This window comes from Lepus europaeus, chromosome 17 (genome assembly GCF_033115175.1).
Source record: "Lepus europaeus isolate LE1 chromosome 17, mLepTim1.pri, whole genome shotgun sequence".
NCBI classification, from domain to species: domain Eukaryota; kingdom Metazoa; phylum Chordata; class Mammalia; order Lagomorpha; family Leporidae; genus Lepus; species Lepus europaeus.
In genome coordinates, this window is record NC_084843.1 from 29,406,962 (window position 1) to 29,434,150 (window position 27,189).

Below are 27,189 nucleotides of genomic sequence, written 5' to 3' on the forward strand. Positions count from 1 at the left end.
GGAAAAAAAGAGCAGACAGAGCAGTGCTTCAGAAGGAGTCTGGCAGCGGCGCGTGGGAAGGATCAAAGGGGACAGCCAGCTCTTCTTCTAAGTTATAACAAAGGAAATAGACACAAACCGGGTTTCCTAAAGTCCTCTGGGAGCTAAAGGGTTCCAGGCAGCTATTTACTGGAGCCTGTTTACAGTCCAGTTAATCAGTAAACCAGAATCGTGAAACTACCAATCTGGGCAAGTGCAGAAAGCTTTTCAAAAGGTTTTCCTGGATTAAGAGAGAAAGAAAATGCGGGAGCGGTGCTGCGTGGCTCCTGCGGAGCTCCATAAATAATTTCCAGCATCAGGCAGGACCACTCCGTGCTCCCTTCCAGTTGCTGTCACACGGGTGTCTCCCGGGGAGGGGCCGGGCAGAGCTGCTTCTTGGCCCCTTGCATTTTACCTGGGGAGGTGGGCGTGTTTCAGTGGCTCTCCCCGAAGAAGCCTGGCAAGATGTCAGCCCCGCTGGCAATCGTCCTCCACCTCCTCCTCCTCTTCAAGCTCATCGCCCCGGTGACCTTTCGCCACAACCGCTATGATGACCTCGTGCGGACGCTGTACAAGGTGCACAACCAGTGCCCCCACATCACCCGGGTCTACAGCATCGGGCGCAGTGTGAAAGGGAGACACCTCTACGTGCTGGAATTCAGCGACTACCCCGGAATCCACGAGCCCTGTAAGTCCTGGGCAGTCCCTGGGATATGTGGGGTGGTGGCTGGGGACAGCTGGGGACCCCGCCACCCGAAAGCATCGCCTCTTCCTCAGCCTGTGATAAGTGTCTCCACCTTCACCCACCAGTTGCCCCTGCCTCTGGGGCATTTTAGGCCCCTGCCCTTCCCTCCCTTCGAGTTCTGCTGCTCCAGATCTTCATGGTAAAGGATGACTCTGCCTGCTCTCCCCGCCTCCTTCCCTCTTATTATCTTCTTTTTCCCTTGTGATTATTCTGTCTTTCAGGGTCCAATGACTCAGGAGACTTAAGAAGAAGCAATTAGCCCTTCTCGTTCATCCAAGAAACGTAGAAGGGTTTAGGGCCGCATGTCTCAGGAATGGTGGCTTCCTAGAGCATGGAACCCTAGAGAGAATTTGGGGGCTTGGGTATTAGCTTTAATTACTGGATTCTTTCTTGTTAGTTTGTTTCTATCATAAAAGGAATCAATATTTGGGTTAAAAATTAGAAATTTTAGACAAGAAAAAAAAATAACAGTATCCACCCAAAATCCCACGGCACAGATAACCATTGTTATACATATTGATGTATGTCTCCGTATGATTTCTATGCATAGTTAAGCCTACATCTCACACACATAGGTAACTATGTTTATAAAAGTGGAATCATGCTGTAATTTCTTTTCTCACAGTCTTTTTAAAATTTTGAAAACTTATTTTTATTTTATTTGAAAGAGAGAGAGTTCTCCCACTGATTAGCTCCACAAATGCCTGCAACAGCCAGGACTGGGCCACTCCAAATCAGGAGCCAGGAACTCCATCCTGGTCTCCCGCATGGATGGCATCACCTACAGCTTCCCAGGTACATTTGCAGGAAGCTGGATCAGAAGTAGAGCAACTGGGACTCAACCCAGCACGCTAATATGGGATGCCAGCATTGCAAGCACAGCAACACCTAATGATACAACATCAATTTTTTGACTGTATAATATTCCATTGTATGGTTCTGCTTAGCTGCTCATGTATAGATGGACATTTCAGTTGCTTCTGATTTCACACTGCTGTACAGCAATTCTGACATTCAAGGTATGTCGGTTCCTCCTTCACATTGTCACCCTCAAATCTCTTCTTTCCATTTCCACATCCCTAGGTCTAACCCAGGCTCCCTCACAACCTCCTAGGTTGTCGCACTGAACTCCTAACTGGTCTCTCAACTCTGACTGCTTCTACTCTCTGAAAACTCCATTTGGCACTCAGATGCCAGAATAATTTTCCTAAATGCTGATGTAACCTTGTCTCTCTCCTGCTTTCTAATCTCACACCTAGTGGATTCTGGTCGTGACAACTTCAGAATATGACACAGGAGAGGCTCCAGGAGTGCCATGTGGCTATGTGGAGGACAGGAACCTTGCTTTGAGGCTGCGCTCACATGGCAGGCACCTTGCCTGTTCGGATTGTATGTTCATTGTGGAAACTCATGGGTGGTAATGGACATTGCAGGGTCAGCCCCCAACTCCATGTCCCCTTCTTGGTACCTCTGTATTTTCTAGCATTCAAAGCCTCCCTTGAACCTTTTTTCATATAACACTAGCCTCGCCAATCTCTCTTTTCTTTTAAGCACATTAGCTGCTCCTCCATTAATTCCTTTCATTCATTCATTCCACAAATGTTTGCTCATCACTTACTATGTGCAAGCATTTTTGTAGGCTCTCAAAGTACAGCAACAATTCTAGCGGGCAATATGGACAATTAATGGGTAACTAAGTAAATATAGGTTGTATCAGATGGAAATAGTGCTAAAGAGAAAGCACACTGTGAGAGACAAGGATGCCCAGGGGCATCGGGGAGTGCCGGGAAAGCCTTCTCCACTGGGTGGGCTCAGAGCACATCTGAGGGATGTGGGGGAGCAGGCTGTGCTGCCGCTGGGAGGAGAGGCTGGCAGGCAGAGGAAGAGCGAAGGCAGTGCTCCCTGAGCTGGTGCCTGCTTGTCACAGGTGAGGAACAGCAGGGGGGCTGCTACAGCTTCAGCAGAGTGAGAGCGGGAGAGCAAGAGGTGAGGTTGGGGCCAGCTGGGCAAGGACCCTGGACAACAGGCGATCATGGAGGGCTCATGGGCCTTTGCAAAGAGTCTGGCTTCTACTCTGAGTACAGTGAGAAGTCACTGGGGGGTTTTAAGCAGAAGAGGGTCATGATCTGACTGAAATTTTTCAAAGATCTCTTAGAGCAGGTCGCAAGCTACAGCCCCGGGGCCAGCCACCTGTGTTGGTAAATGAGGTTGTACTGGCATATGGTCGCCTCTCTTTGTTTCTGTATTAGCTGTGGCTGTGTTTGGCTGGAGGAGTTGAGTAGCTATGACAGAGTGTGGCCCAAAAGTACTCACTTCCTTACCCTTTACAGAAAATGCTGCCAACCCAGGCTCAGCACCTGAGCAGATGTGGGGAGACCTCAGCAAAGGTTTATTGTAAAAATCCCAGCTTTCTAGCACAATTTAAAGCAATTGTGGTATTCAGGTAAGGGTGCAAGGAAAGTGACAATGGCTTTCGTGAGAACTGGTTGCATTCTGGCTGTATTGAAAGTAAAGCCAGGGTCAGTTAAGGCCCTGGCCAGTATCCCATATGGGTGCCAGTTTGTGTCTTGGCTGCTCTACTTCTGATCCAGCTCCCTGCTAATGTGCCTGGGAAAGCAGTGGAAGATGGTCCAAGTGCTTGGGCCCCTGCACCCAGGTTGGAGACCCAGAGGAGCCCCTGGCTCCTGGCTTCAGATTGGCTCAGTCCCAGCCGTTTCAGCCATTTGAGGAGTGAACCAGTGGATAGAACACCTCTGTCTCTCCATCTCTACTTCTCTCTGCAATTCTTTCAAATAAATAAAATAAATCTTAAAAAAAAAAAAAAGAAAAGAAAGTAAAGTCAAGAGCATTTGATACTGAGCATTGACTAAGAGCATGGTACTGTGCTAGATTCTGTGGGGCAGTGGTTCAGACTTTTGAACTTCACAGACAAGTTTTAAAAAAGTCTTCTTAAATGAGAGATTTGGAAGAGTTGAAATAGATTTTCCAAACTCTATTTTACCAAAAAAGAGCGTGACGAAAACTACCTGTCATCTGCTATCACCACTCTTTCCTCAGAGAGTGGACGTTCCAACACCAAGAAAAGTAAGAAAGATACAGTCCAGGATTAAGGACTACTCTGAGGCTAAAGAGCTCACATAATGGAACATTTGCTGCATGATCCTTGAGGGCTTTAAGCATTCTTTTGGAAAAGACTTCAGAAGGTACATTGAGATTAATGATAATGGATTATGCCTTCAAGAAACTTAAACACATACGTTGATAGGGCCAGTCCGGTGAAGGAAATACGACAAGTGCAAAAACAGGGAAATCCAGAGTAGGAAGCATAAGTATCAGAAAAGGGAAGTGAGCACGGGACACACTGCCGGCCAGCAGAGCCCAGGGTGGCTTCACAGAGCAGAGGCCTTTTGAGCTGGGCCTGGACGGATGGAAGGCAGAGAGTTGCAAACAGAGAAAGTCATGGAGGCAGGCAAGTGTTGAGTAGAGAAGTCACTGGGCAAAAGCTTTTATCCTACCTTATAAAAGGAGAAAGAACGATTTTCTTTAAGCATTTTGTTTATCTTATTTATTTGAAAGGCAGAGAGACAGTGACAGCCACAGAGAGATCCTCCACCCACTGGTTCACTCCTTAAATGACTGCAACAGATAGGGCTGGGCCAACTTAAACTAGCAGTCAGGAACTTAACTGGGTCTCCCACATGGGTGACAGGAATCCAACTACTCCCTGCTGCCTCTCAGGGTGTGCATTAACAGGAAGCTGGATCAGAAGCGGAGCAAAGACTGTGAACCCAGGCAGTCAGAGATGAGACTCAGGTGTCCCACGAAGCATCGTAACTGCTGTGCCAAACGCCTGCCCCAAGAATGATTCTACAGGCTCTTTTCAGAACCTCAATTCTCACCTCAACGGAGCAGGTAACATGGCCCAAGAGAAGACCAAGGAATGAGATATAAGCAGATCCATCCCTTTTTTGGGCCTCAAAATATGGCCTTCTCAGACGAGGAGGAGAGCTTTTACTTCCCCAGGTGCCAGAAAGCTAAGTTTTCAACTGGGATGATCAGCAACTATTATGTGAGTGTTTTGTGCGAGCAGGCTTTGGGGAAACACCATCCTTACTCTGAATCTCTGAGCAGCAGCACGCTACTGTAAATGCCTGTTGGGCTCTGGCCTCCCTGTGTCCATTAGCTAGGCAGGCACCTACCCTCTTCCATCCCTAGTTCCCGCACCCCGAGGCTAGTCGCCTGCTTTAAGGTCTGCTGTGATGCCACGCAGTCATGAACCCAGGTGGCTAGTGCTCCATGGGTTCCACCGAGAGTGGGCATTGTGAGCCCACTTTTATAATTGCATTGGTTTAACAGCTTTTATAATTGCACTTGGTTAGGAAGCAGCTCAGGGACTATTAGAAGAGATCCAACGGAAGCATGAAATTCTCTTCTATTCGCTTTTGAAAGAGAAAACCTCCCTTTCCGAGGGTAGGCGTCAAAGGCACTTCCAAACTTCCGGTTTTGTTTTTTTTTCTCTTCCCGCATGCGCGTTTGCCTGCTGGCAGTGGAACCGGAAGTGAAGTATGTGGGGAACATGCACGGCAACGAGGTGCTGGGCCGAGAGCTGCTGCTGCAGCTGTCCGAGTTCCTGTGCGAGGAGTTCCGCAACCGGAACCAGCGCATCGCCCGGCTCGTCCAGGACACGCGCATCCACATCCTGCCGTCCATGAACCCCGACGGCTACGAGGTGGCCGCTGCCCAGGTACGGAGCCCCGGGGACACGTGTGCCACCTTGGGAAATAACGGGGAAGCCAGAACACGATGTGGCCTCACCGTCCTACTGCAGATGTCGCTCAGGAACGAAAGACAAAACGGCCAAGAGAAATCGTAGTGAGGAAGGCTCCGGCTCTAGCTCCGTAGGCAGTGAGGGCGGGCTCTCTGGGGGCCGCAGTTCCCGCCACGCCTGTTCAGCTGACCTCCAGGTTTCTTTGTGGGGATCAAAGTGGCACTCTCCGTGACAACACTTTGTAAACTGGAAAACACAGTGCAAATGGAAGGGGGTGTTGCACAATATACCTCCTTTCCCGACTGCTACCTTCGACCCCTGAACGCTCTTCTCTGCTCATCCATTTGCATTTGCAGGGAACATAGCAAGAAGTACAGGCTTTCCCCAGGATCAGGGGCTGTGGCGCCAATTTCGTATCCTTTCTATAGAGTTCTCCCTCTGCTAGAATAGAACTGGACCTTTCAATCCTTTATTCTGGAGTTATATATGTAGGTAAGACAAACGGACAGGTGAGAAAACTCTCTCTGGGCTTTTTCCTTTATTTCCTAACATAAATTCAAAATGTCCTTTGGCTAAATCTTCTCTTGTGGCTGTGCCTCGGGCTCACAGGTGAAGATTTTTGTAACACAGACTCCCAAGCCCTATCCCAGGCTGTAATACTATATTAGGGTACACTTTAAATATAATATAACTGGTGTCCTTATAAGAGGAAAGGACTTTGTGCCTAGAAACTCCCTGGGGAGAAGACCCTGTAAAGACGGAAGTCTTAACGCAAGTGAAGCTTCTGTCGGACAAGAATTGCCTCCTGCCACCAGGAGCTAGAAAAGACCAAAGAGGGAGTGCCTTGAACTTCTGCGCTGTAGAACTGAGAGAATAGTTTCTGTCATCGTAAGCCACATGGTTAGTGGGACTTTGTTACAGCAGCCCAGGAACCTACAGTCTGTCAGCTGATGAATGGACAAACAAACCATGATAAGTCCACATTCAGCAATAGAAAGGAATGAAGTACTGATATGTGTTTCAGCAAGGGGGAGCTTTTAAAACGTTATTCCCAGCTGTGGGGTGGGAGGGAGCAAGCGCAAAAGAACACAGAAAGTGTGACCCAGCATACACGATGTGTGCAGAAGAGGCAAGTTTATAGAGATGACATGAGCACGTGGGGCTGGAGTAAAAATGAGCAACTGTAAATGGGAATGGAATTTCTTTCTAGAGGGGCAGAAATGCTCTAAAATTAGCTCGTGGTGATGGTGTGCAATGCTACAAGGATACCAAAGTTCTCTGGATTGTATACTTAAAATGAGTGAATTATCTCTGAATAAAGCTTTTTTATTAAAAAAAAAAAAAGTGGATCTCCCATTATCCTGAAACATCTGCCACTTTGGATAAGTAAAAAAAGAAAATGCTCCATCATTTGATATATTAAGCTAATATCCAGAAACAGCCATCTGATGTTCTTAAAGTATGGTAATCAGCTTGAAAGTTTCATTTTTCTGACCCCTCGTTTCCCTCGCAGGGCCCAAATGTGTCTGGCTATCTGGTTGGCAGGAACAATGCAAATGGAGTGGACCTGAACCGCAATTTCCCTGATCTCAACACCTACATCTACTACAACGAGAAGTACGGCGGCCCCAACCACCACTTGCCCCTTCCGGACAACTGGAAAAGTCAGGTAGGAGATGAAATGCGCAAGCAGAAGCAAGTAAACCAGCATCTGGGATTTCTTGCTGAAAGACTTCTAAGCTGTCTTCTTCACCTTAAACAAGCAAGAATTAAGCTACACCTCGACTCTGTGTTTAGAGCAGTACCTGTGTCCAGGCTTCTTCGTGTTTAGCACCCCTCCTGCCCCAAGATAGAGCGCTCTGAGGAGCATGTGTTCGCCAAGTGCTTGGTGTGAGCGCTGCTGGTAAAGGCGCTGTCATACAGCCACACGGTACTTCACACTTTCACAGAATTCTTGATAGGCGGAGTTTCAGTTGACCATTGTAATACTGCTTGGCGAATACATCACGCAGTGTTGTCTGCCTCCGCTTTATAGATACTACACGTGATCAAATAATTCAAATTCATACAACTAGTAACTGGTTGAGTCAGGGTTAAAGCCCAGGCCTTGTGACTCAGTCCAGCATACTTTCCACTACACTGGACTGTCAACAGAAAACCTCAGTTCTGTGGAGAAGTCAGTTTTGCCTGTGATGGACTGTGTGTCCATCAACAATTACCTGTAGAAAGAAGTTCGGGGAGGGGCAGGCGTGGCAGTGCAGTGGACAAGGCCACCGCCTGTGACACTGGCATCCCATATGAATACCACTTCAAGTCCCAGCTGCTCCAAAAAAACTGATCTAACTCCCTGCTAGTGTGCCTGGGAAAGCAGCAGAAGATGGCCCAAGTACTTGATGCCCACATGGGAGACCTGGGTGGAGTTCCAGGCTCCTAGCTTCGGCTTGGCCCATTTTCGGTCATTGTGGCCATTTGGAGAGTGAACCAGCAGAAGAAAGATTCTCTTTCTCTCTTTCTCTCTCTCTCTCTCTCTCTCTCTCTCTCTCTCTCTCTCTCTGCCTTCCTCACTCTGCCTTTGAAATAAGATCTTGAGAGAGAGAGAGAGGAGAGGGGAGAGAGAAAGAGAAAATAGACAGGCTCAGGGAGCCCAGTTCTCATATTTTCCCTCTTCCCTTTGTGCGTGACCCTAGCACGGTTTGCTGCACCACCTCCTGCCTCATTTCTTTTACTCTGACGAGGAGGATCTTGTGCGCTGCTCCCAGGCCTCACCCCCCAGGAGCCCTGCAGTGCCGCCCCTTGGCAATGTGCATGGTTTTCTCCTGCTTGGAGGCCTGCCCTGGGGATGACCCTGTCACCCTCAGAACATCACCACTGCCACCTCTGCCTAGCAGTTACAAGGAATAATTGTAAATGTATTTGTGAAGTTCTAAGCCTTGAGGCTGGGCAGAGAAAAGAAAGCAGGTGCAAGCCTTTATAGTGGGAGTTTCCCAGAGGGAATAGTCTTTCTGGTTTTTTGCCCTTGAAAATGAAGCAAAATCTACACTGACATGTTAGATTTCTGCAACTATCCTTGGCTCAAGTAAATAATAAATTAAAAAAACTTTGTTCTAGTCAGCATACTCAGTGAGAACAATGTTTTTGTTTGTTTGTTTGTTTAATTATTTAATTTACTTGAGAGAGAAATCTGCCATCTGCTGGTTCACCTCCCAATGTTCAAAACAGCCAGGGCTGGGCCAGGCCAAAGCCAAAGCCAAGAGCTGGGAACTCACACTGGGTCTCCCACATGAGCAGCAGAGACCCGGACACTTGAGCTGTCACCTGCTGCCTCCCAGGGTGTGCACAGCAGGAAGCTGGAATCGGGAGCAGAATCAGGACTCAGACCAGGTATTCCAGCATGGAACGTGGTCATCGTATGGTGGTGACCACAGTGGCCGTAACTGTTACGCCAAACGCCTGTCCCAGAATGTTCCGATTTATTAAACTTTTTTTCTGTAAGTAAAATGAGGTAATTAAATCAAGAACAGTGATATTCCTGTGAGATTGAATCCCCTGTCTCAGTCATAGAAGAAACAAAGACAATGAGAAGTCTCTCTTGTTCCTGAGGGAACAGTGGAAAGCTGGCCTTGTTCTGCTAGGTAGAGGCTTGGGACATGAAGAAGGGCTGCTCCCAAGGTCTGAGCCCTGGTCACACAGCAGGACCGGTGCCCTCGGTCTTACAGGATGTCCATTCTGATTATGTGAGACTCAGCCCTCACCACCCAGTCTCTTGGGCTGGAAGCGATGGGGCCTTCAGAGCTGGCCCTTGGTCTAGGAGGGGCTGTTAACATACTGGGGCGGGGTGGGGGGATGGGGGTAATGTTTGTTGTAGTTCATGAATCTGCATTTGATTTCATCAGTAACCCTCAAAGTCCACAACTTACATTAGTGCTCATTTTGGTATTGTACGTTCTTTGGGTTTGGGTAAATGTATAATGATTTATATCCAAGATTCTAGTATCACGCAGAATAGTTTCACTGTCCTAAATGCTCTCTATCTATTTTATATACTGGAATTCCATATAAGGTTTCATTTGAAAAAAGATTCCTTATGCTTTTTGAAGCCATCAGCCCAAATGCCACAATTTCCCGTGTGCACTTCTCATCTCTGGGGGGCTCTGTGTTATTCAGACTTGCTGTCTCCTCTAGCCATTCCTGAGAGAGGCGTTCCAGTGGCTGTTTGGCACCTCCTATTTATTACGCCTTCCCTGCCACCTCTCACCTCCTCACAGGTGGAACCTGAGACCCAGGCCGTAATCCAGTGGATGCACGCCTTCAACTTTGTTCTCTCGGCCAATCTCCATGGAGGGGCAGTGGTGGCCAATTACCCGTATGACAAGTCCCTTGAGCACCGGGTCCGAAATTTCCGCCCCACTGCCAATACGCCCACTCCCGATGATAAGCTTTTCCAGAAGGTATGTAGGATGGCAGCTTGTCCCACAGGCTCAAAAACTGGTCTCCAGGTCAGTGACACAGGGCTCTGAGTGTGAGTCCACAGACAGTGACGCTACACACTGGCTGCTTGTGAGCAACTTACACTGTAGTAAGTTACACTCTTTTTGAGTAATATGCCATAAATTCATGAAAACACAGAGAAAAAAGGGAGTTTTATAGTATAATCACTGCAGTGTAAAAAAGTTCTTAAGCTAATGACAAGCAAAAAATATGTCAAAACACTAATATTATCACAGTAAGTGTGAATCTTAGGAAGTGGATATTGTGGTGCAGCAGTTAAGCTACCGCTTGGGATCCTGCATTCCATGTTGGAGTTCCTGCTTTTGAGTCCTGGCTCCACTTCCGTTCCAGCTTCCTGCTGGTGAGCACCCTGGGAGGCAGCAGGTGATGGGATAAGTACTTGGGTCCCTGCCACCCATGTGGCAGATCCGGATTAAATTTGGATCTGCCCTAGCTGTGCAGATGGAAGATCTCTGTCTCTCTTTCCCTCTCTCACTTTGCCTTTCAAATGACTAAGAATAAAGCTTACACTAGATAACACGTATAAAAAATAGTTCATCAACTGAAAACCGGACATGTTAGTTATTACTTAAAAATGTGAATCTGGGGATATCTAAGTTATAATTTTACAATAATATGCCTATTTTAATGAAAAATAGACCATGAATATGAAAAACTTTTAAATAATAGTTCAAACAATATAATTAATCTTAATACAGTATTTTATATATAATATATGAATATATTTGGTAGTATAATAAATTTATATTTTTCTTAGAATATATAAACTAATCTTTTTAAGATTTATTTATTTGAAAGAGTTACAGAGAGTGACAGAGAGAGAAAGGTCTTCCATCCAGTGGTTCATTGCCCAAATTACTACAATAATTGGGGCTGGTCCAGGCCAAAGACAGGAGCCTGGAATTTCATTCGAGTCTCCCATGTGGGTAACAGGGGCCCAAGCATTTGGGCCACCTTTTGCTTCATTCCCAGGTGCATTAGCAGTGAGCTGGTTCAGAAGTAGAGCAGCCAGTACCTGAACTAGCACTCATACAGACTGCCAGTGTGGAGGTGGTGGCTTACCTGCTGCACCACAATGCTAGCTCCTAAACTAAATTGAAAATAATATATTGGATACTAATACAGAAATATCCTGATATTATGTTAATATTATATCAATATATTGATATTACTTTAGTATATACCTGTATATTAATGTCATACTAATATAAGTAAGAATATTAATTATAAACCATCAATTAATGATGTATATAGAAAGTAACACCAATTGTTGCCTTCCAAAGCAAGTAGATTGTTATGTTTTCTTCTTCAGTAATCTCACTTTCTCCACTGTTACAGAATAGTAATGAAGGGGAATGATACAGAGCGTCTAAATAGACCCCACCCCCTCCACATGCATCCCTCATCCTCAGTGCACAGTACTTTCCCAGAGAAGTCCTGCCTTACCTGTTCCTTGATTTCCTTTACACAAATTGACTAGAAAATGGTACACCTAAAAGCAACCTACTGTATCATCCAGTGCACCCGACACTTGGCATACGAAGAAACTTAGCCCCAAGACAACAGAAAAAGCAGCATGTCGTTCTCCTAACTCTGATCCACCACACACACACTTGGTCACATCCCTAACTTTACACACATGTGCACACACCCTGTCGCTTTACCCCTGATTATAATTCCTTTCACCAAGGCATACGATACGTTGTTTATACCTACTGGGGCTTCTTGGCTTTGGCCTAGTTCTGAGTACAAGCATTGCCATGTGAGTGTGGAACCCTTGAGGTCACTTTCTGCCTGCTGTTCCCCTAGCTGGCCAAGGTCTACTCTTACGCTCATGGATGGATGCACCAAGGCTGGAACTGTGGGGATTACTTCCCAGATGGCATCACCAATGGGGCGTCCTGGTATTCTCTCAGCAAGGGTAAGGAGAGTCCTGGGCACTGCTCAGGCTGAAGTGGAATAGTGCTTATTTCTCCTTCCAGGTTTTCCGTTTTTGGGGGGAAGTAATGGGAATACTATAGAATTTCACACACAAGCAGAGATCTGAAAAAATGGAGAAGTCTCAGGGTGGCATTCAGTGTCACTCTGTGATTCTTTAAAACTGAGGTTGAGACACCTGTGGTCCTGTTAAACTGATGATTTACGAACGTATCGGGATGTAAAACAACGGAGCCACAGGATTAGGGTGTGGCTGAGAGTCAATTGGGATGAAATCCAATTATGAGTCCTGTGGCTTCAGACTGATTACTTAACCTCTCTGTGCTTCAGTTTCTTCTTCTTCTTCTTCTTTTTTTTTTTTCTTTAAGATTTATTTATTTATTTGAAAGGCAGATTTACAGATAGAGGGAGAGAGAGAGAGAAAGAGATCTACCATGTGCTGGTTCACTCCCCAGTTGGCTGCAACAGCCAAGGCTGGGCCAGGTCAAAGCCAAGAGCCAGAAGCTTCATCCAGGTCACCCACATGACCTGGACCATCTTCTGCTGCTTTCCCAGGCCATTAGCAGGGAGCTGGATCAGCAGTGGAGTAGCTGGGACATGAACCAGCACACATCTGAGAGGCCAGCATCACAGGTGGCAGATTTACCCGATGCACCACAGTGCTGGCCCCCTGTGCTTTAGTTTCTTCGTCTACAGTTAGGTACACATGTATGGAAACACCCAGTTGTACCCCATAAATATGTACAATTATAAAGTGTTAATAAACACACACACCTTTGTCTAAATAAACTACATGTGATAATAAAACAGTGATAATACCTTCCTTATAATTTTGATGATTGAGTATTAAATAATACACATGAACATTCAGAAATGTCTAGCTTCTACATGTTAGCTTTTCAAAAAGTAGCACAGAGGTTTGCCTCACAGAGCAACAGGTGAGCAGAGGAGGTGGCTTGGGCACAACCAGTTTCCCCTGGGTCCTGACTGCCTATCTCCCCGGGAACAGTCGTTTGCCATGGACACTGGGCTTTGGTAAGCAGTGAGGAGGTTCTCTCTCTGTTCTCCGGGCCTTGCCCATGTCTGAGGGTCAAACCAAAGCTGTTTGTTAACCTGCAGTTGATGGCCTCCCTAGAGATAGGAGAAGGAGCTGATGCAAGCAGCCGGGTTCTTTAGGGATCAGCTTTTAGCATCTGTCTTTCTCCGTCCTCTCAAATCTGGCCTGGCCTCATCCCAGGGAGCAGACTGGTGAGGGCTGAATGGAAGGCAGTCCTGTGGAGAGTACAGAGAGGCGAGGCGAAGGAACTGCCACATACCGGAAAGGGCTCTCTGCTGTGGCCTGGGAAAAGCAGTGGAGGATGGCCCAAGTCTTTGGGCCTCTGCACCAGGCGTGGGAGACCCCAAGGAAGCTCTTGGCTCCTGGCTTCAGATCGGCCTAGCTCCAGCCATTGCAGCCACTTAGGGGGTGAACCAGCAGATGGAAGACTTCTCTCTGTCTCCTTCTCTCTGTAACTTTACCTGTCAAGTAAATAAATAAAATCTTTACCAAAAAAAGAGCAAATGAACATTTCATTAAATGGATAATTGTTTCCATTTTTATTGTGATACAACTACCTAACATACAACTGACCATCTTACCATTTTTTAAAAAGATTTATTTATTTATTTGAAAGTCAGAGTTACACAGAGAGAGAGGAGAGGCAGAGAAAGAGAGGCCTAGATGGCCGCAACGGCCGGAGCTGCGCCAATCCGAAGCCAGGAGCCAGGAGCTTCTTCCAGGTCTCCCACATGGGTGCAGGGGCCCAAGGACCTGGGCCATCTTCTGCTGCTTTCCCAGGCCATGGCAGAGAGCTGGATTGGAAGAGGAGCAGCCGGGACTAGAACTGGTGCCCACATGGAATGCCGGCACTTCAGGCCAAGGCGTTAACCCGCTGCCCCACAGCGCCGGCCCCATCTTACCATTTTTAAGTCTACAGTTAAATACTCATTACATCCATAATGTGCAAGCAGTGCCTTTACTGTCTCCAGGGCTGTTTCCGTCTTGTAAGCCTGAAACTCTGTGTGCTTCCCGTTCCACCTCTCGCCAGTGTCTGACAGCCGGCGCTGTCTCTTCTATCTCTGATTTTCACTACTCTAAGTGGATCACACAGTATATGGCTTTTAGTGACTGGTTTATTTCACTTAGCATAATACCTTAAGGCTCGTCCACTTTATAGCATGTGTCAGAACTGTCTTCCTTTTAAAGCTGAATAGTATTTCATCCTATGTACATACTGCTTTTTTTTTTTTAAGATTTTTTTATTTACTTTATTTGAAAGGTAGAGTTACAGACAATGAGAAGGAGAGACAGAGAAACGTCTTCTGTTTGTTCACTCCCCAAATGACTGCAACAGGAGGAGCTGCGCCGATCCAGAGCCAGGAGCTTCTTCCAGGTCTCCCACATGGGTGCAGGGGCCCAAGGACCTGGGCCATCTTCCACTGCTTTCCCAGGCCATAGCAGAGAGCTGGATTGGAAGTGGAGCAGTGGGGACTCGAACCGGCGCCCATATGGGATGCCGGTGCCGCAGGCAGAGGATTAACCTACTGTGCCACGGTGCTGGCCCCTATACTGCTTTTTTGTTTATACATTGAACCATCAGTGGACACAGGTTGCTCCCACATTCTAGCTATTGTAAACAATGCTGCTATGAGTGTGAGTCTGAATATATTTCTCTGAGACCTTGCTTTTGGTTCTTTGGGATAAATACCAACAAATGGAATTGCTGGATGACATGGTTGTTTTTTAACTTTTTCGAGGAACTGTCATACTTTTCCACGGTGGCTATACCATTTTACATTCCCACCTACAGTGAACAAGGGCTCCAGTTTCTCTACGTCTTTGCTGACATTTGCTAATTTCTACATTTTTGTTAGTAGCCATCATGAGAGATTCAAGGTGGTAACTCAGGCTACTTTGATTCACATTTCCCTAGTAAATAAAGATGTTGAGCATCTTTTCATGTGCTTATTGGCCATTTGTATATCTTTGGAGAAATGTCTGTTTAAGTCCTTGGCCCATTTTTAAATTGGGTTGTTTTGTGTTGTTACTGTTGTTGATTTTGGGTGTTTTCTGTATATTCTGGGTATTAATCCCTTATCAGAGATATGATTTGCAAATGTTCTTTTCAATTTTGGATCTGCCTCCTCTGTTAATATTTTTATTTTTAAAAGATTTATTTGTTTATTTGAAAGAGCCAAAGAGAGAGAGGCAGAGGCAGAGAGAGAGAGAGAGAGAGAGAGAGAGAGAGAGAGAGATCAATCTTCCGTCTGCTGCTTCATTCCCCACAAAGCCACAAAAGACAGTCTGGTCATGGCTGAAGCCAGGAGCCACGATCTCCACCTTGATCTCCCACGTGAGTGCAGGGGCCCAAGTACTTGGGCCATCTTCTGCTGCCCTCCCAGGTGCAGTGACTAAAAACTGGATCAGAAGCAGAAGAGCTAGGATTCGAACTGGCACTTTGATATGGGATACCAGTGTTGCAAGCAGTGGCCTAGCCCAGTGCCACAGTGCTGGCCCCTGATATTGTCCTTTTTGTTGTTGTTGTGCAAAATTTATTTTAATTATTTGGAAGTCAGAGTGACTGAGAGAGAAGGAGAGATGGAAGGAGAGCTTCTATCCAGCAGTTCACTCCCCAAATGGCCACAACGTCCAGGGCTAGGCCCAGGACAAAATCGGAGCCTGAAACTCCATCTGGTTCTCTCACGTGGATGGCAGGGTCCCAAGTACTTGACCGTCTTCTGCTGCCTTCCCAAGCACATTGCCAGGGAGCTCGATTGGAAGCAGAGCATCTGGGACTCCAACAGGCATGGATGCTGCTCACACGTGGCAGCTTAACCCTCGGTGCCACAATGCTGGCTCCTGATACTGCCTTTTGAGGCACAATATTTTTCAGTTTTCATGAAGGCCAATTTGCCTGTTTTTTTGTTTTCTTGCCTGTGTGCTTGGTGTCATATCTGAGAAATCGTTGACAAATTCAGTGTCGTGAAGCTTTGGCTCTAATTGTTCTGACAGTTGTAAAACTCTGTGTAAAGCTTGAGGTCCTTTATTTGGGTCTCTGTTCCATTTTGAGTTGATTTTTATTCATAGTGTTTTATTATAAGAGTCCAATTTTTATTTTTTTCCATGGGGATATTCAGTTTTCCCGATTCTATTTGTTGAAAACATTCTTCCCTGTTGAGTGTCTTGGCACCTTTGTCAAAAATCATTTGTCCGCATTTGTGAGGCTCTCTGAATTCTCTGTTCTATGCCATTAGTCTGTGTATCTGTCTTTGCTGTCTTTATGCCTTTACCACACTGTTTTCATATGGTAGCTTTGAAATCAGGAAATGTGAGTCTTCCAGCTTTGTTCTTTCTTTTCAAGATGCTTTGGTTATTTGGAGTCCCTTGAGAGTCTATATAAATGTTAGGATAGATTTTTCTATTTCTGCAAAAGTCATTGGAATTTTCATAGGGAATCTGCAGATGACTTTGGTTAGTATAGATATTTTTAAGCAGATATTTTAACCCAAATGAATTATTTTTTAAAAAAGATTTTATTTATTTATTTGAGAGGTAGAGTTATAGACAGTGAGAGGGAGAGACAGAGAGAAAGGTCTTCCTTCCGTTGGTTTACTCCCCATATAGCCACAACGGCCGGAGCTGCGCCGATCTGGAGCCAGGAACCAGGTGCTTCTTCCTGGTCTCCCAAGCAGGTGCAGGGGCCCAAGGACTTGGGCCATCTTGTACTGCTTTCCCAGGCCACAGCAGAGAGCTGGATTGGAAGAGGCGCAGCCGGGACTAGAACTGGAGCCCATATGGGATGCCAGTGCCGCAGGCAGAGGATTAACCTATTGCTCCACGGCGCCAGCCCCCCAAATGAATTATTAATATACATGCCATTCTAATAACAAGAAACATCTTAGAAATAATTGAGTCAATTATTTCTAAGGTTTATATTGAGGTCCAGAGCAGGCAAACATTTAGTGGAGGAAAAAAACAAATTATAACTACCTTTTGTTTTTCCAGGAGTCTGTTTTTCTGGGATAACTGTTTTCAGCTTAGTGTTTGTTCTCAAGTGGAAGGAGGATATAAAAGCCAGGTCTTCATCTCATCTCTCACCTCATGGGTCTGAAGAACACAGTTCAGAGAGAAAATGTGTTCCAAAAGCAGCACATTTGCATCATCTAGTAGGGCATAGCTAATAGGTAGACTTTGGAAATTGTAAGGAGGACAAGAAGTGAAGTCATAAAATGGAAAAAAGTGGAAAGGATGGAGATGACAAATTGGGCATTTGTGAAGTGAGAAGACTTGAAAGAGGGAAGGCATGTGGACTGGGAACTTGGGAAAGGATTTATGGGGGAGAAATAGACACGGAGGTCAAGAGGTGGAATAGAAAACGGTGAAGAAAATGATGGGTGGTGAAGAAATTGTGCTTGAAGAGATGAGATGGGGCATCGGATGGAAACCACTCATATAAATCTACCTCTGCCTTCTTCCCCCAGGAATGCAAGACTTTAATTATCTCCATACCAACTGCTTTGAGATCACTCTGGAACTGAGCTGCAACAAGTTTCCCCACCAAGAGGAGTTACAGAGGGAGTGGCTGGGCAATCGGGAAGCCCTGATCCAATTCTTGGAACAGGTGAAATCTTTTTTAATGTTCACAATGACAAAAAGGCACGTGTTTCCCAGTAACATACTTGTTTAACCTATGGAGAAAAGCATTCCTTCAAAACGGACACAACAGCAAATAGAATGTCAGCAGCAAGCATGTGGAAAACCCCTGAACACCACAAACTATTAGAGAAATGCAAATCAAAATCACAGTGAGTTACCACCTCACATCTGTTAGGATGACTGCTATAAAAAATAAATAAAAATAGAAATTAACAAATATTAACAAGGATATGAAAAGTCAAAACCCTTGTAAAATGCAAAATGGTGCTATGGAAAACAGTATGGCATTCCTCAGAAAGTTAAAAATGGAGTTACCGTATGACCCAGCAATACTACTTCTGGGTACATAACCAAAATAACTGAACGCAGGGTCTCAAAGAGATATTTGCACATCCATGTTCCTAGCAGGATCATTCACAGCAGCCAAAAAAGTGGAAACCCAGGAATGCACTGAAGAGTGGATGTACGAAAGGTAGCATATACATGCAATGAAATACTGTTCACCCTTACGGAGGGAGGACATCCTGACACATGCTATACAATGGATAAAGCCCGGCCCAGGGTTTATGATCCCATTTATATTAGGTACTTACAGGAGTCAAAACCAGAGACAGAAAGCAGAATGGGGGCTGCAGCAACTGTCAGGAGGAGGAATGAGGAGTTATTGTTTAACGGGTGTAGACTTTCAGTTTTACAAGACGAAAAGAGTTGAGATGGATGATGGTGATGGCTGCCCAATGCTGGAAATGCAGTCATTATCACTGAACTGTACGCACAAAATGGTTCCTGTGATACGTATTATGGTGTATGTATTCTATCTCAGTGAAAACAGGTTTTAATTTAAGAAAGGCAGGGCCAGGACATCAGTGTGGCTGAAATGACCCCAGGAGGAAGGGATTGAGTAGCAGATGGGATCAGACGGCTGACAGGGACGGGGCTTTACAGACCGCCATAAAAACCTTGGCTTTTGCTTTGAGTGATTTGGGTTTCAAGCAGATCAGCAACATAATTCGACTTGGGTTTTAATGGGATCGACCCTGCACAGACTGTAATGCAGTAAGTAAAATTTAATTGAAAAAACAGGATCGACCACTGTAACTGTTCTGTTGAAAAGAGATTATTGAGGTGAGAGAGGGCCAAAGTGACTGGTGATGGGGTTATGACTGTAATCTTGTGAAGATCAAATGTGAAGGCCTAAGAAAAAGGGCTTTGAGACGCTAAAATACTGTGCAAATATTTTATGGTTGTAGCTCCCTGCTATCAACTTTTTTCCGCAGGTTCACCAGGGCATCAAGGGAATGGTGCTTGATGAGAATTACAATAACGTCACAGGGGCTGTCATTTCCGTCGGCGGGATTAACCATGATGTCACCTCAGGTGGGTGCCTCGTCCTCAGCAGAGTCAGGGTCCAGCCTGTAAGCCGGTGAGGCTAACAAAGATGGCAGAGACGCCGGGAGCTGGGATTAAAGGAAGGCAGAGAAACTAGAAATAAAGACGGGAAATCAAGAGACCAGGTCAAGCGCCAAGATGTGTAAATAGACAAACTTTTGCTTCTGAAGCAAGCAACCCCTGAGAAGCAAGGACTGGAAGAGTTGCGTGTCAGTGTAACTTACCTGCATTCAGGAGTCACTGCCATATACAACTTTACTGGGGGATTTTCTGGCCGTGGGACTATTAATAGCTCACACACTGGTATGAAACGGGTAGAAGAAGAGAAGGGATGTAAAACTAACGTTTAGTCTTATTCTGACTCAGGCGTTTTGCCATGTGTTCAGGGAACAGGTGGCAAGATTTGTTCTACAGGCTAGCTGTAGGGCAGGACTGATGGTGGAGGCAGGACTGATGGTGGAGGCAAGCCTTCTTGGAGCTACCTGGAACCTCTGGAAGGTGTAGAATTGTCTGATAGTGGAATGGTGTTGCAAACTGACCCAGCCCAATTTGATCATGCACAAGTCTTAGGTTTTCAGTTTGTTTGTTTTTAACATGTAGCGGTAGCTGCCAATGGGTAGAAGTAGCTGAGATTTGCCTACCTAGCCACAGTTTTATACCAACCAAATTTTACTACACTAACCATATTACCAAGAATGCATGTTACAGTTAATGCAGTCTACTTTGGATGCAACCTCCGCTTTATGTTCTTTTTTATTTCAAAAAATAGTATTATTTATTTGAGAGGCAGAGAGAGAACTCCCAACTGCCGATTCACTCCCAAAATACCCACAAGAGCTGGGGCTGGGCTGGAACAAAGCTGGGAATTCAATCCAGACCTCCCGCATGGGTGACAGGAACCCAACTGCTTGAGCCATTCCCTGCTGCTTGTCAGGGTCTGCATTAGCAGGAAGCTGGAGCCAGCAGCCAGAGCCGGGTCCTGAAGCCAGGCACTCCAAGTTGGGACATGGCATCTTAACCCCAGGCAAATGAGCATCCCTGGTTTATGATCTTGAAGATGATCTCTGCACGTCATCAATCAAGGGTTAATTCAAGGAAAATTAATATTCTAAAGGAAGAATCCTATGGCATTAGATACCCTGAGTCCTCCAGCCCAGTGGCTGGTCCCAGGACTATTTATTTATTTAACTATTTATTTTTAAAGATTTTATTTATTTACTTGAGAGGTAGAGTTACAGAGAGGAAGACACAGAGAGAAAGGCCTTTTGTCTGCTGGTTCACTTCCCAAATGGCTACAATGACCAATCTAAAGTCAGGAGCCAGGAGCTTCTTCAGTGTCTCCCAGGCGGGTGCAGGGGCCCAAGGACGATCTTTCAGTGCTTTCCCAGGCCATAGCAGAGAGCTGGATTGGAAGAGGAGCAGCTGGGACTAGAACTGGAGTCCATATGGGATGCCGGTGCTTCAGGTGGAGGCTTAGCCTACTATGCCACGGCGCCGGCCCCCCAGGACTCTTTAGAGAACCAACCTTAGGTACCTTAAGAGCTTGCTAGATTCCTTTTTTTTTTTTTTTTTTTTTTTTAATTTTCATTTACTTGGAGAGAAAGAGATCTTCCTTCTGCTGATTCACTCCTCAAATTCCCCCAACAGCCAGGGCTGGGCCAGGCCAAAGGCAGAGCCCAAAACTCCATCCAAGTCTCCCATATAGGTGGCAGCAGTCCAAGCACTTGGTCCATCAACTGCTGCCTCCCTGGGTGTAATAACAAGAAGCTGAGTTGAAAGTAGAGTAGCTGGGACTTGAAACAGCACTCCCTCCGATTTGAGATGTGGGAGTCAAAAGCAGTGGCTTAACCCATCGTGCCACATACCTGATTGCTGGATCTAGAGAGAGAAGGAGAGGCAGAGACAGAGAGGTCTTCCATCCGCTGGTTCACTCCGCAATTGGCTGCAATGGCCAGAGCTGCATCGATCTGAAGCCAGGAGCCAGGAGCTTCTTCCATGTCTCCCACGCGGGTGCAAGGGCCCAAGGACTTGGACCATCTTCTACTGCTTTCCCAAGCCATAGCAGAGAGCTGGATCGAAAGTGGAGCAGCCAGGACTCGAACCGGCGCCCATATGGGAGATGGCAGCTTTACCCGCTACTCCACAGAGCTGGCCCCACTTATATCCTAATTAAGCAGAAGACTGTCTGTAAAAGAGTCTATCCAATCAGCAAATATTGAACACTTTCAACCAATAAATGCCCACATGTTACATTCATTATGCTAAATAAGCAAATCACTGATTTCAGTAGTGAAAACCACCATTGCTAACATTCATTATGCTACTTAACTAGTGTGCACTGGGGATAAAGATAGCCTGGTCTGGAGTCTTCTGTAACTAACATATGCATAATAACACATTGCCTTTGCTAAAATATTTTCAAATAAATTCAGGCATATAATAAGGGGAAGGAAAAAAGGACTTTCTTTTTTTTTTTTTTTTTTTTGACAGAGTGGACAGTAGAGGGAGACAGAGAGAAAGGTCTTCCTTTTGCCGTTGGTTCACCCTCCAATGGCCGCCGCGGTAGGCGCTCTGCGGCCGGTGCACCGCGCTGATCCGATGGCAGGAGCCAGGTGCTTCTCCTGGTCTCCCATGGGGTGCAGGGCCCAAGCACTTGGGCCATCCTCCACTGCACTCCCTGGCCACAGCAGAGAGCTGGCCTGGAAGAGGGGCAACCGGGACAGGATCGGTGCCCCAACCGGGACTAGAACCCGGTGTGCCGGCGCCGCAAGGCGGAGGATTAGCCTGTTAAGCCACGGCGCCGGCCAGGACTTTCATTTTTATGTCTTATTCTTTATCATACTTATTATTTGAATTATTCATTGCTGTATCCTTATCAGAAAACTTTTTTTTAAAATAAGATTTTATTTATTTATTTGAGAGGTAGAGTTACAGACAGTGAGAGGAAGAGACAGAGAGAAAGATCTTCCTTCTGCTGGCTCACTCCCCAGATGGCCGCCATGGCTGGAGCTGTGCCAATCTGAAGCCAGGAGGGCAGGAGCTTCTTCTTCCGGGTCTCCCACGTGGATGCAGGGGCCCAAGGACTTGGGCCATCTTCTACTGCTTTCCCAGGCCACAGCAGAGAGCTGGATCAGAAGTGGAGCAGCCAGGACTTGAACCAGGACCCATATGGGATGCTGGCACTGCATGCGGAGGATTAACCCACTGTGCCACAGCACCAGCCCCAGCAGAAAACTTTCTAAAGATTTACTTTATTTATTTAAAAGAGGGGAGACAACGAGGGAGAGCGAGAGGGAAAGAGAGATCTTTATTTACTTGTTCACTCCTCAGATGGCTACAATGGCTGGGACTGAGCCAGGTTGAAGGTGGGACTCTAGAACTCCATCTGGATCCCCCGGTGGGCAGCAGGGACCCAAGGACTTCAGCCATCTTCCACTGCTTCACCAGTGGAACATCGGGGACTCGAGTGGGTGCTCAAATATGAGATGCCAGCATCAGCAGCAGTAGCTTAACCCACTGTGCCACAGCGCAGCCTCAAGAAATTCCTTTAAAGATTATTCACTTGTTTATTTGAAAGGCAGAGGGTAGTGGGGAGAGACAGAGACAGAAATCTTCCATCACTGTCCCATTCCCCAGATGCGCTCAGTAGCTGGGACTGAGCCAGGCTGAATCCAGGAAGCTGGGTCAGAAGTAGAATTGCAGTGTCAGTACTGTGGCACAGTGTGTTAAGCCACTGCCTGTGGCGCGGACATCCCATATTGGAATGCCAGTTCAAGTCCTGGTTGCTCTGCTTCTGATGCAGCGCCCTGCTAATGTGCCTGAGAAGGCAGTGAAGATGGCCCACATACTTGAGCCCTTGCCCCCCATGTAAGAGAGCAAGATCGAGTTCCTGGCTCCTGACTTGAGCCTGCCCCAGACCTTGCTGGTGTGACCATGTGGGTTGTGAACCAGTGGATGGAAGACCTTTCTCCCTCTCTCTGTGTCTCCCTTTTTTCCCTATCACTCTGCCTGTCAGCGACTTAACCTGCCATGCCACAATGACCATCCATCAGCAGACTGTCCTTGTGACTTTCAGGTGAGCACGGGGATTACTTCCGGCTGCTGCTTCCAGGTACCTATGTCGTCACTGCCACAGCGCCTGGGTTTGACCCAGAGACGGTGACTGTGACCGTGGGTCCCGCAGAACCGACACTGGTGAGTGGCGTGGGACTTCACAGAACCCTGTGACAAATGCCTGCATGTCTTTTTCTTTTTTTTTAAAGTATTTTATTTATTTATTTATTTGCTTACTCAAAAGGCATAGTTACAGAGAGCAGAGGTGGAGGGAAGGGGAGGTCTTCCATCCACTGGTTCACTCCCCAGGTGGCAGAATTATTCAATGAATGCAACTAACCCAAGTGAAATGGATCAGGAACTTCTTCGGGGTCTCCCATGTATGTGCAGGGGCTCAAGGACTTGGGCCATCCTCCACTGCTTTCCCAGACCATAGCAAAGAGCTGGACAGGAAATGGAGCAGCCGGGACTCAAACTGGCGCCCATATGGGATGCTGGCACTGCAGGTGGCAGCTTTATCTGCTATGCCACAGCGCTAGCCCCTGCATAAAGTCTTGAACAACTGTGGCTTGCTTCTAATCTTTGCTGAACTTTCTTCTCACCATTTTTTATTTTTTTAAATCCATTGCTCTCTTAAATTTTCTTCTGCTACTATCTTATTATTCCTTGCTCACTTCCTGGTGGCTCCTCTTCCTTAAATTTTTGTTAAGCTTTATCTTATTTATTTGAAAGGCAGAGTGACAGAAAGAGAGGAGAGATAGGCATAGAAAGATCTTCCATCCACAGGTTCACTCCCGAAATGACTGTGATGATTGGGGCTGGGCCAGGCCGAAGCCAGGAGCCTAGAACACCATCTGGGCCTCTCATGCAGGTAGTAGGGGCCCATGTACGTGGGCCATCTTCTGTTGCCTTCCTGGGCCCATTAGCAGGAAGCTGGATTGGGGCAGAGCAGCGGCACTCTGATAACAGGATGTCTGCATCGCAGGTGGCAGCTTCACCTCCTGCGCCACATTGTCGGCCCTGGATCGTCCTCCTTCTGTTTCACATCACAGGGTGACTAAATGTACTTTCTGGTTCTAAATGGAGCTTATTTACCCCTTGACCTTGGGCCTGTCTCCTCATTCCTCTCATCTCATCTCTTTTTTTTTCTCTGCAAATTAGTACTGGCAGAGCCTCCTTCATAAGCGGTTGAGGTGAGAAAGTATACAGAAAGCATTTAGTGCGGTGACTGCCACATAGAAAATGCTCAGCAAATGTCAGTTTCTAAACTCCCTGACACCTATGCTTCGGCCGCCTGGGCCCCTTCTGTTTGCATTCTTCAGCACCAAGAGCAAGGATGGCCACCAGGTGGCGCTCTACCAGCCCTCTGCTGCCCCCACGCCCAGGCAGTGGTGCTCCTCCCTGGTTGCTGTAAAGATCAGCTACTCTGCAATATTCAGCCGTGCACAGCTTCCTTTTCAGATAGGATGAGAAGCAAAGAGCACCTTTGATTTACACCTCTGACCATATTAGACCAGCATCTCAGAGCTCAGAGGTCACAGACACTAATCTTCAGATTTACAAATGAGGCTGTACTGTTTAATGAACTTCTACTTAGAAACCTGTTTCCCACCAGTTGGCGCTCTCCTAGGCCTCCTCACTGTTTCCTTCTGGAAACAACCCTAAAACTTAGAACCCTCCTGCTCTCTCTCCCTGTCAACACAACAGGTCAAGTGAAACCCTTGTCTTTTTCAAGATAGTGAAAGGTACTATTTATTGAACAGGTACTGTGTATGAGACACTATAATACTTTCCAGAAGTATCTCATTTAACCTTCACAGCAATCCTGTAAAGTAGATATAAGTATCCATTTGTGTGTGATGAAACCAATATTTAAAGAAGACTTTTTTTTTTAAGATTTATTTTATTTATTTGAAAGACAGAGTTACAGAGAGAGAGAGGGTGAGGCAGAGAGAGATCTTTCATCTGCTGGTTCACTCCCCAGATGGCCACAACGGCCAGGGCTGGGCCAGGTGGATGCCGGGAGTCAGGACTTCCTCCGGCTCCCACATGGGTACAGACATCTAAGCACTGGGGCCATCATCTCTGCTTTCCCAGGCCATTAGCAGGGAGCTGTATAGGAAGTGGAGCAGCCAGAATTCAAACTGGCCCCCCTATGGGATTCCAGCATTGCAGGCTGCGGCTTTACCCACTACTCCACAACACCATCCCTGAAGATAAGAGAATTGTGTACAATTTCACACAATGAAAAACTGGTGGGAGCCAAGATTCTAATCTAGGTCAGTCCCTGGGGCTGCCTCCTTAGCCAGTGTGTTACAGCCTTGTGCTTGGCTCCCAACCTGTTTAGAAATCCCTTATTTTAACACCAAGATCAGGGTAAAAAGTTACTCTTTATGCCCTTTGAGAATTCCTCTGAAAGTTCTATATCGCCCCCCCCCCCAGTCCCTCTACTCCCTTCTCCAGCATATTGTAAATTACCTCTGCTTCCGACGCAGGAAGCACAGTGACCCTTCCCCTGCAGCCTGTTAGCTGGTCCTGATTTTCCAACCCATGCATCCCGTCCACCTCTCTTGTTACCTGCTGAAATCAAACGGCCAGTAGGTGGCTGCATACACACAGGGGTCTTCCAAACGTTCATGGACAATGCGTAGTATGAAAAAGCCATGCATGGATTTCAAAGTCTCGAGTTACAGACAAATCTACCCGATGCCAAGTGCGCACGACGCACTGCGTCTCAGAGCAGTTCACCTCCTTTTCTGCGTACTCTAAAGAAATTCACACAGCTCAGCACTGTGTCAGCTAGAGCTCAGACGTGGGGACCTGTCACTTGGAGACAATCCCCAGATACAGAACGACTGAGCCCCTGCTGCCTGGCGCGGTGGAGGCGCCTGCCCTGGCAGAGCAGAGATCCATCTGGCTGGGGCAGGAGAAGAGAAGAGAAGACGGTTTCCTCCCCATCACCGGGAAGACGCCCACTCCTCCCCAGGCGCACCGTGCTCTCTCTTTCCCTTTCCTAGGTGTCTGTGTGTGTGTTGGGAAGCTCTGATTCCCCCTGGTGTTGGGGAATTAGCAGAAAACCTGGCTGTGGGTTTTTGTGGGGGGGCAGGAAATAACCCCATGGACGGGTTTTCTCCCTCCCAGCTGGCTCCTGCTGCAGGCTGCTCTGAGGGCCAGCAAGCCAGGCGTGCCAGGGAGGCTGGCCTGGGTCGGTTCCACGGCTCCTCCTGGCCCAGACACCCCACACTGGTCAGGGAGACGCGTCTTTCCCTCTGCTTGCCGCGGCCCGAGAGGGGCGGCAGTGTAGCACTGGGAAGGATGCAGGAAAGCGCGCGGTGAGGCAGGAGTTGTGACTCCAGGGAACAGTCTGGGTCAGCTTCCTCCCGTGGTGTCTGCATGGCCAACCAGCGTGGCAGGAGGACTGAGCACGGCGCCTGTGACTCACGCAGGTGGCATGAAGGGGTTATGTCCCATCAATCCTTGCTCTCGGCCTGAGCAGCAAAACTGGGGAAACCACCGTTTACAGTGTAGACACAGTGCTTTTCTAATGCTCACGAAGTAAGTGTGTGTGAGGTGTGGGCAGCCCCTCCCGTGGATGGAGGGGCACTGCCTCTGTAGACCCAGCCAGTGTGCTGCCCCAGGGTCACTCCTGTGTCCCTCCCTCGCACCGGGAGGCTGTGGTTGCACACAGCCCAGGCTGACCTCCCAGCTTCTCCCTGTCCCCCTCCAGGTTAACTTCCAGCTCAAGAAAAGCATCCTTCAAGCAAGCTCCGGGAGGAGAACCCCGAGCGGAGGCCACAGGGGCAGAATGAAGGCGCAGCCCCGGACAACCAGAAGGAAGGAGACGGAGGGGAAGCTGCCACGGAGAGGCCCTGCGTGAGGCCCACAGAACCCGCGCCGGCCCTGCAGAGCGGCCATTCCCTGCGCTCTGAGCGGAGGAAGCAGCTTCCGGGTTTATTGTCTGGGACGTATTTAAACACGAGTATGAGCGTGCTCAGAACACTTGGGAATGGTCTGTCTGTTCCAGGGCTAAGGCCTCTCTAGGCCATGATTAAAAGAATCAGAGTCCATTGGAAA

The 27,189-nt window shown here is 47.2% G+C and overlaps 1 protein-coding gene across 2 annotated transcripts; it reads left to right on the forward strand.

Annotated features, from left to right (window-relative positions):
* The first annotated feature begins 242 nt into the window (after positions 1-242).
* On the forward strand, positions 243-27,189 carry CPN1 (carboxypeptidase N subunit 1). 2 transcript variants are annotated; one of them, XM_062214211.1, is made up of 10 exons: positions 243-706; positions 5,311-5,507; positions 7,045-7,200; positions 9,797-9,979; positions 11,850-11,961; positions 17,499-17,638; positions 18,951-19,050; positions 23,138-23,256; positions 23,902-23,986; positions 26,843-26,921. In XM_062214211.1, exons 1-9 carry the CDS (start codon positions 484-486, stop codon positions 23,959-23,961), a joined length of 1,290 nt encoding a protein of 429 aa, XP_062070195.1. In that variant the 5' UTR covers positions 243-483; the 3' UTR covers positions 23,962-23,986; positions 26,843-26,921. The 2 variants fall into 2 exon arrangements, with proteins under 2 accessions (XP_062070195.1, XP_062070194.1); XM_062214210.1 differs by lacking the exon at positions 23,902-23,986 and having other exon boundaries at positions 245-706; positions 26,843-27,189.

What these genes read in the sequence shown, in the direction of transcription:
- CPN1 (XM_062214210.1), top strand. Translation starts at nt 484, where the DNA reads ATGTCAGCCCCGCTGGCAATCGTCCTCCACCTCCTCCTCCTCTTCAAG. An exon ending in TGATCCAATTCTTGGAACAG is followed by an intron (nt 17,639 to 18,950) that starts GTGAAATCTTTT and finishes TTTTTTCCGCAG; the next exon opens with GTTCACCAGGGCATCAAGGG. An exon ending in GTCCCGCAGAACCGACACTG is followed by an intron (nt 23,257 to 26,842) that starts GTGAGTGGCGTG and finishes GTCCCCCTCCAG; the next exon opens with GTTAACTTCCAGCTCAAGAA.